The sequence below is a fragment of the Felis catus genome, chromosome X (assembly GCF_018350175.1).
Source record: "Felis catus isolate Fca126 chromosome X, F.catus_Fca126_mat1.0, whole genome shotgun sequence".
Taxonomy (NCBI): Eukaryota; Metazoa; Chordata; class Mammalia; order Carnivora; family Felidae; genus Felis; species Felis catus.
Window position 1 is genome coordinate 20,895,001 of NC_058386.1, and position 10,000 is coordinate 20,905,000.

The 10,000-nt window shown below is 36.7% G+C and overlaps 1 protein-coding gene across 3 annotated transcripts in view; it reads left to right on the plus strand.

Moving 5' to 3' along the window:
- POLA1 (DNA polymerase alpha 1, catalytic subunit) overlaps positions 1-10,000 on the plus strand; it is a 302,724-nt gene that overhangs the window by 144,159 nt on the left and 148,565 nt on the right. For all 3 annotated transcript variants that reach the window (XM_006943631.5, XM_019823691.2, XM_045051163.1), the window contains exons 33-34: positions 5,611-5,789; positions 7,519-7,650. In XM_006943631.5, coding sequence (XP_006943693.1) covers positions 5,611-5,789; positions 7,519-7,650 — 311 coding nt within the window. The remainder of the gene's footprint in view (positions 1-5,610; positions 5,790-7,518; positions 7,651-10,000) is intronic.

Below are 10,000 nucleotides of genomic sequence, written 5' to 3' on the forward strand. Positions count from 1 at the left end.
CCGACTGAGCCACCCAGGCGCCCCCTGAATTTTCTAATAGTATAACATATATTCAGAAAAGCACACAAAACCTAACTGAACAGCGTAGTCAGCCCTGAGCTCAAGAAACATATATTATTACATATATTATTATATCCTCAGAAGAAGCCCCCTCATGGCACCTCCTAGAAACTGTCTTCTACTCTCTCCAGGAAATTCTTATCCTGATTTCTGACATTGTAGATGAGTTTTTCTCGTTTTTTGGATGTGACAGAAATTGTGTCTTTGCTCTTTGTATCTGGCTACTTTCACTCAATATTACGTTTGTTAGCTTCGTCCGTGTGGTTGTACTTCGTTCCTGTGTAGTATTGCACTGTATGCACTGTATGAATATACCACACTCGTTTCAGTGCATTTGAGGGTTGTTTCCACAACTGGGCCATTATGAATAGTGCTGTATTCAGCATTCTTGCACATGTCTTCTCTTGAACACTTGCATGTGTTTCTGTTGGGTATATACTTAGGAGAATTGCTAGGTCATGGGAGGCCTCATATATGTTCAGCTTTAGTAGGTACTACTAACTTTCCAAAGTGGTTCAACTAATGTACACTCCCTGCTCTCGGTGTATAAGTGCCCCACATTCTTACCAATACTTGGTGTTGTGTGTTTTCTCCATTTAATGTGGTGGTATAACATCGTGATCTTAATTTGCTTTTCTTTGATGACAAATGAAATTGAGCACCTGTTCACATGCTTATTGTCCATTTGACTATCTCCTTTTTGTCGGGTTCCTGGTGAGGTGTTTGTATACTTTTCTGTTGGGTTGTCTTTTTCTTACTGATTTGCAGGCATTATATGTTCTAAATATGAGTCCTTTGGAAATACACGTCACAAACCTCTCCTGTTTGACATATGGTTTCTTTCAAGTATAACGTACATACAGTGAGATGCTGCTGTCTTAAGAGTCTCATATATTCTGTTGATCAAGACACAGAACTTTTCCATCACCCAGAACGTTGCCTTGTTTTCCTTCCCAGTCATCATCCCTCCTCACGAAAGAAACCAATCACCTGATTTGTCTTACCCTTGGCTAGTTTTACCTGTTTCAGAATTTTATATAAATGATCTTCTATAATGTATACTTACTGTGTTCAGCAGCTTTCACTTAGCAGAGTAGTTTGGAGATTTACCCATCTTGAGTATAGCATCATGCATTCTTGTTTCATTGCTGAGTAGTATTCCGTGTTAGATTACACAAGTTTATTTTTTCATTCTCCTATCAGTGGACATCTTGATTGTTTCCAGTTTCTGGTTATTTTGAATAAAGCTGCTGTGAAATTTCTTGTATAAGGCTTTTTATGGATGTAGCATTTACCTTTTAAAAATTCATTTATTTTTTCATTACTCATACTAAATACTCAGTTTGTGTATTATTCTCTAAGAAGTCCAGATACATGAACGCTTGGATTTGTGCAAAACATAAATGATGTATTTCCTAAAAGGGATTTTTTTTTTAGGTATATCAGTTTCTCACTTTACCCATTTGGAGTTTTATTCATAAGGATTTTTTTCTTCTTCCTCGCTTGTATGGACACACATAATTGGCTTTACCTTAGTTATTTGCATTTGTGCTAATAGAGACCTTGTCTTTTGGAAGAAGAAAATTACTTGGGCCAATGCTTCAGCCTCTCAACTAAATGCCTTGACTTCAGAAGAGTTTTAAATACTCCTTGGAAATGGGGGCAGGTGAACATTCTTAAAAGCAGGTATAGCTTACGATGTTTAGAAAGTATAGTGGTAGGAAAATTAATTTTGTGCTACATGTCATATTGGAGGTGTGTGTGCTTAAGAATATGGCGATCTTAAGTAAAAAACAGCACTGCTGAACTCATCCACCCCAGTGCCTGTGATGTTACTTTCTATAAATACTTTTTGAAACATGAGAGCTTTGATCTTGTTGCCAAAATAATGTGAGATCCTATAAATTGTCTAATTATAAATGACAGAATTTTAATTTCATTTCACTTTCCCTTTTGTCCTCCCCATCCCGCCCCCCCCCCAAGAAAAATGGTGTGACTGTATCACTGCGAGTCACGGGATTGAATAAAAGCACACATCATTTCTGCTTGTTGCAGGGAGAACCATGGCTGTTCTTCCCCCAGATAACTCATGAGACCCAAGTAGGTTATTCTTTCCTTTACTCTGAACTGGACCAGACGTTCGAACCTGTCAGAAGCTAGGCTAATAAAAGTGGAAGTTCCTTTTCTCAAATAGAGCATGAAGTTTGTTTGTTTAAGTCACTTGTTCAGTGAAAGCTCTCAGTAGAATAGAGGAGGAATTCGGAAATCAGTTTTGCATCTCTTCCTCAAAGACGAATATGATTACTTAATGTATGGCGAGCAATTTAATATTAATTACACTGTGTATATGACACCTTTGATCCTAAAGGTTTTGCTTTAATGTCATTTCTAACAAAAGTGTTGCATTTTGGAGGGACCGTAATTTATAAATGCAGTTCCATGTAGCAGCTCTGTTTTGCACATTTTAAAATTCAGAACCTACCTCTAGGTGGCAGCACCAGATACTTTTTTTTTTTTCCTGTTTCACGTCAGCCTTCATGAGTTACGGTATAAGCAGTGAAACTTTTAAGTTTCCTGAAACTTTGAAATAAGTTGCTTGTTGACAATTCTGTGAGGATTTGGAGAAATTAATCCATATGATGATTAAGTTTGGGGCTTGTTGAAGCCTAGATTTTGACCTTTAAAAGAAAGATTCCAGCAGCAGTGATCCTTATTTTTTAACATGACATGTTTTCATAATAAGATTTAATTTAGCCGTCTCTAATTTGCCTGTTGAACTTAAAGTTGTCCACTCAAGAAAATCACTTTTTTATGACATTTTTATATCCAAGTAACTTCTACAAGGATCATTATACACCTACTATGTTAAGGTAATTACCGTGTCCTTTCCTTTTACATTTTTAAAACATAGCAATGTTCTATGACCAAGAATGCTGAGATGAAGCCCCTTCTCTTGAAAAAAGTCAGCATGGGAATAAATCTGAAGTAATTAGCCATGCCACTTGGCTTTGTTATTGCCACGGGGAGATAAGGAATTGGACATTTAAAGTAGAGATTTCAGGGCGCCTTGGTGGCTCAGGCGGTTGAGCGTCCCACTCTTAGTATCGGCTCAGGTCATGGGATTGAGTCCCGCATCGGGTTCCATGCTGAGCGTGAGCCTGTTTGGGATTCTCTTTCCCTCTGCCACTGTCCCCGACTCGTGCATGCCCTCAATCTCTTTCTAAAATTAAATTAAATTAAGTTAAATGAAGCCTAAGGAGACCTTTCCCTGCTTCCTTGCTGCAGGTTGGCTGTTTCTGTGCATGTGCGAGACCAGTGTTGTTTCATTCCTTGATTTTTGGATTGTGAAAGAAGCCTGCTGTTGAGAAAACCTGTCTTTATTGTTTTTCCTTTTCCTCTCTTTTTGAATGGTATTGGTCTGAGAAACTGATACATGATGATACCATGAGAGAAAAGGTGAAGTTCCTTTCTCATATTTGTTGATGAAGCAAGAGTTTATGTGAATACATTTGGATTCACAAATAGAGTGTAAGGAATTTACAACAGTTACCATTCACTTCAGAGAAGAAATGGCCTCATTCCCAGGCATTGTCTTTCATTTTCTCGCTCCTCCTTGTCTTTAAATGGCAAGGTATATCTTCCCTCACTCTTCACTAATTTGCTGTTTTTCTTAGGGGTTAATTTGTAAAATAAAAAATGTATGGTGAGTCTTGGGGCCAAGTGACCTAGGTTACAGTAATTTATGTCACTAACCAAGAATACTTTTTCAAGTGTTCTTTAAATTTTTTAATGTTTATTTTTGAGAGAGAGAGAGAGAGAGAGAGAGAGAGAGACAGACAGAATGTGAGTGGGGAAGGGGTAGAGAGAGGGAGACACGGAATCCGAAAGCAGGCTCCAGGCTCTGAACTGTCAGCACAGAGCCCGACATGGTGCTTGAACTCACGAGCTGCGAGATCATGACCTGAGCCAAAGTCGGACACTTAACTGACTGAGACACCCAGGTGCCCCTCAAGTTGTTTTTAATGTGTACTCTTTGTTTTTATTGTACAATCAGGTTAGGAAATGCTCATTTTGATGAATTCCTACACAGAACAGCTGTTAACTTGCTATGCAGCATGAACATGTGTTCCGTATATTTTTCCAAATACATGATCTTGAGTGAATATTGTCTAGATTAAATGATGTTCATCCACTATTTTAATTTTTCATTCATACGATATTTATTGAGTGCTTATCACATGATAGGCACCACTGAAAGGGGTTTATCCTCCAATGTCTGATTTAAACTTCAAAAGTGCCTGGTCAGTGACACTTCCTCCATTTCATAGGTGAGAAAATCGAGACTCAAAGTCCCCGTCTTACTGTTCTTTGTTCAGCGCCTCTCCACTGTGTCAGTCAGCCTCAAGTGTAGATGGCACTTGAAAACTGACCAAGTAGGATTTAAGGTCTTGTCATTGAGTTCTGAATACATCTGTTTGATTATCTACCTATGCAGCAGCTGTTGATAGAGTTAAAACAGTTTTCAGGTATTTTTCAGTATTTCAACTTTTTGCTCAGTGACTTTTATATTTCTTATTTACCTTTGTGCTAAAATAAAGATGATAGCTTTCCTTGAATTTCTAAAAAACCTAGAATTCTTAGGGATTGCTGAAGGGTGATTTCAAGAAAATATTTTAGGATGCAGTGTGTATTAATTATCTTTAAGTGTAAATCCAAATAGTAGATTTTGACAGATATGCTTTGACCAAAGGGAAATTAAATTGGCCTAAAAATGTTTCTTTTCTTTAAATAGTTTGTGGAAACTGGGTAGCATAAACTATACATCAATTGAGTTCTTGTATCATTTTGATTGAAACACGGAAGGTATATTTTGTTTCAAGATTGTTGGGAACGTTTTGGCCTATAGAATGTGTAGATCCATTGTTTTTGCACATATTTTAAATTTCTGAATTCAGAACACCAAAAACCCGTGTCGCGTTTTGTCTCAGATGCTGCTACTGAATTTTAACCACTGAATTAGATTGCACCCTACATGCTGTTAACTACTGAGCCAAGATGGAATCGACCACTGCATTGAAATCAGGGTTAGCACTTGTGTCTGCACTTGAAGGAGTTGTAATAGCATAGAACTTGTTTTCCTTAATGGGATTTTTATTCTCTATTTCAGTCTTAATGGTGATACTTTGATTTTAAGAGATTTTCTTAATAACAGTGCACATTTATTTGAGATTCTCACTGGAACTTTAAGAAGATAGTAAAACCATCCTATAGAAGTAGTTGCTTCTGAACCCAAACGTCTGGGGGCATATCTGCATTGTGTTAGTGCAGTTTACTTGTTTTATTTATTAAAGTAATCTTTTGTAAAGAGAGAAGTCAGTTGTCCATGTGATGTGAGCCTTTGTCTTGAGTTCACATGGTTGCGTATGTGTGTGCAGGAACTTAAAATCATTCCTTTGTGAGTTTCCTTCTTTGGGGTCTTTTTTGTGTACAGGAATTGAAATAATTGTTCCTTTCTAAATTTGTTCCTCTTTTTTCTTTTAACCTCAATAGGACTCGACTCTACCCAGTTTAGAGTTCATCATTATCATAAAGATGAGGAGAATGATGCCCTACTTGGTGGCCCAGCACAGCTCACAGATGAGGAGAAATACAGGGACTGTGAAAGATTCAAATGTCCGTGCCCCACGTGTGGGACAGAGAATATTTACGATAGTGTCTTCGATGGTTCGGTTAGTTGTTTCTTTCTGTTTCTTTTTTTCATTTTGTTAACCAACTAGCATAGAGGCCTTTCCTCCCCACTATATATAAATATACGAAAGGCGGGGCAGGAGGGGGAATGTTGCTTTCATGTGCTTAAAGAATTTTACCATCATCTGAATTCTGCCTTCACAACCTCATTTCTGCTTGAGAACTCTTAGTAGAATGTGCTTAAATATTGTTTTTGGCTTCGCTAGAGTACTTGTTTGGCCTTGGTTTTTAAATGGAATCTCTTAAAAATTCTAAAGTATCTTAAAGTATTTTTTATTGTAATTCCTTAATCAGTAACCTGTAATTCCCCATCCCCAGCCCCAATTTATTAAGACTTAGAGCAATATTTGCCTTTATCTTAAATCAAGTTAATGGGAACTAAGTGTTTTTGGAAAATTTTTGTTTATCTTTACACATCCCACTTGCCTCCTTTTTGACAAAGGTACTCTGATTATCTTTTCTGCTGTCTTTGCATGTCAGGCATTGAAAAAGTCACAGGGAGACATTCCTCTCAAGAAGTACTGCCAAAAAATGTATCATTGACCTTGGATCAGAACTTGAAACTTAGCCAATCTATTTGATTCAACTGCAGTGTTATACATGTACTAGCCATGGCAAATGAGTAGGCAGCAGAACTGTGTAAAACCTTGAAACTGAAAGAAAATACATCCTTTATCTAAATTAAAAGTAATTATTTTAAGTTAATTTGGACAAACAGCAGATGTTTTGCATTTTTTTGAATCAAAACAAAGCAGTCTTTGGAAGCAAGTGCAAGGAAGAGGCAGACACAGATCAGCAATACTTGCTAAATCCTTGAGTTTTGCTTCATTACAGCTGTAAATAAGATAGTTAATTGCATGGAGGCTTGACGACTTGCAGATGGGCTAGCTGTGGAAGAGCCGATGTCAAGCTCTAAAATCTCTTCCACCTGGAATTGCTTAGCGTGGCGGGTAGGGTTATGTACCAGATTGGAGCAGGAAACCAAGATGTTTAAGTATCAAGAAGGAAAACACATGCTCCAGAAACCCCAACAGTTTTCCTATATATTATATTTGCTTTGTTTTTGTTTAAAACAAAACAAAACAAGACGTTTTCTGTAACTGCTAATAGTTAATTCTTTCACATTTCTTCTTCTTGCCTTCCATTCCCCCAAATATTTGTCATTTGAGGGGGTGGTAGAGAGGGAGGATTACAGAAATTTTAGGTGTTCTAAGCTGACAATAAGTGATTGCTTTCCATTGCAGTCCTTAATTTTTAGGCTTTCATCTTAAAATTAAGTTGCCAATGTGAAAGCAAACTAATGTCATTAGTGCACTTGCCTTCAGGTTTGGGATGAATAAGCACACATTTAAAACTTTGATCGATATCTCTAAGAAGAACGTTTATTTCCAATAGTGTGACCTCACTGGCATTTTCAGAGGGAAAATTATTTTATCCGTAAAGTCTATCATTTATTGAACGTACAAAAAAGAGATTTCAGGGTTTTCCCTTCAACTGTGTGCATTCTGTTATCATGGTGGCAAAAAAGCAGGAGGTTCTTGTGACTCAGGGGATCTTTGAGAGGACAGTAGTTGAGAAAATAGGATTAAAAACTCACCAATAAAATGAATTATGGATGTTGTACACCAGGACACGTGTTAGCTTTTAAGCACAAAAAAACCTTCTCTGGCCTTACAGTAACCTTTTGTGTATTTGTTCTGACTTCTGTAGGGAACTGATATAGAACCCAGCTTGTATCGTTGCAGTAACATCGATTGTAAGGCTTCACCTTTGACCTTTATGGTACAGCTGAGCAACAAATTGATCATGGACATTAGACGTTGCATTAAAAAATACTATGAAGTAAGTATCCACAATGAGTTTCTTACATATGCAACTTACTTAGGTTTGGTACTTCTTTTAAAATAAAACAGTGTGATTTGGTATTACTGGTTTTTTTATGAAACTAAAATTTTGAGATGACTTTGCAGAAAAAGTACTTGATTTTCTGTGGAACATTACATTTCTGTCACTAATGAGCAGTATTTTAAATAATGAATGTTTGCTTTCAGGAAAAATGAGAATATAATCAGGAAGTGTTTTAGTTTATTGTTACCTAAGTAAGATTAAATTAAATGGCCACTCAGATCTTTGGCCAGAGGACAAAAAAAATCAGTATTGCCTGTCTTTGGCAAGTAGAATCATAACATCATGTTTGGTTATTTTAATAACTGTCTCCTAGCTAAGACTTCATGTTTATGTGGTAATCTACACCATTTCATAGCTGTGCTGTCCAAGGAAATCAAAATAAACATATTTTAACTTTAAATGCAATCTGGCATTTTAAAGAGAATGGCTAATTTTTATAAACATATCGTAAGAATGCTAGAGGAGTGAGCTATCTGCATTAGAAAGGCTTTTTTTTTTTTAATTTTTGGTTTTAACATTTCATAGGAATGAGGTTTTTTGGTCATCTAAAAATTTCTGTTACGTGAAAGCTCAGTGTAACTTTATTTAAAGAAGCTACATTGGCAAGGCATTTCCAAAAAATGCTCAGATTCTATTAGGTAAGACCCATGACTTCATCAGTATCATCCTTTACTTTCTACTTGTGTTTGTTAACATATAATACAGCATTTTCTTCTTTAAAATTGAACTCATGAAATGAAAATTGATTATTAGGTCATTAGGATGAAGAGTAGAAACATAGAGTGTAAGTGTTGTAATTTTGGAGTAGAATAATTTGTATTTGTCAAAAATACCCAAGTAGGTTTGTGTGAAGGTATTTTTAAAATAATAATTATGACTACATTTTGGGAAATCTGAAACATTTTAGTGAATAATCCTGTGCCACACTTAATGAACAGTTGGATGGGAATAAAGGTTATCTGTGGGTTCACATTCCTCAGTAGATGAAATGTTCAGCACATGTAATGTTAGGCCTTTATTTAGCATGAAGAGCCAAAATCAAAACTATTCATCTCCTCATTTACAGACCTCGTTGAGCAGAGCATGATTCTTGACTCTAGGGAAGAATTCTGAGCTTTCTTTCCGTGTTTAGTCTATCAAAATCTTTACCATGGAAATGTTAATACTAGAAGAAACTCATCTCTTGCCTCCCCTAAGAAAGGACAATCTGTTTTGACTAAGTTGAGAATATACAGAAAAGGAATCTTCTATATAGTTAGCAACCTGCTCTCACAGAAAGATCGATTTCTAACTGAATTGTATGGCTGGTGGTGGTGGTGGTCGTGGTGGGTATATGAATATTTTCCAAGCTAAATAACTTATATAGGCATCCAGACTTTTAACCCAACGTTTCTGTAGTTTTTGTAGCTTCTGTAGTATTTGCTTTAATTGTCTTGTCTACCAGCCATATCAACAACAAATAACAGTTTCCCTCTAGTTAAGTGCCCACTTGATTGATTTTTCTAAGGGATGTCTAATTAAAATACCCAAATAATCACTCCCGAAGTTGAAGATTGATACGACTGTCCTCAAAATTAGGAACGTATTTCTCTACTTGCTGATCTTAGTCATATGTAATTGCATGGGAGAGAAAGAAATCCATTTATTCGTTCTTTTTATGGCCCCATGCTGAACTAATGTCTTAAATAGTCTCATGATTAGAGCTTTTATACAGAATGCTCAAACACCTCTAGATTCTACTTCACTGTAGACTGTTCTCTTTTTCCTGTCCCCACACTTAAAGGAACTTCTGCTGATGGAGGGACGTGGTGTTGAGTTTCTTTTGTTATTCTGCCTCACGTGCTACTGGTGACAGTTCAGTGTGATATATGGTAGGGATGGCCATCCAGCTGGAGATTAATAACTGTACTGGAGACAAGGATATTGGTAATAAGTACTGAGATAAAGTGACTGTTTTCTGAAGCTAATGACCAAAAAGGTTTCTTCCTGTTTCACAAGCTAAATACTACCACTGCGCATAAAAGTTGTCCATGGACTGAGAACAAGAGTCCATATTGTTTTTCATTTTTGTCTTAGAATCACTGCAGGGGGAGTACAACCTACATTAAGAAAGGAAGCCATCTCCGTAGGTGAGGAGCTTTAGGAAGACAGTGGAAGAGTGTGGTACTTGACCAAATGCTACCTGCCCAGGAACATAGTTCTAGGTTATCAAGAAATCAGGTTGTCAAAAACAAAGGGACAGAAGTCAGGGTAACAATATATGCTTCTAAATCGCTTTTCAAAA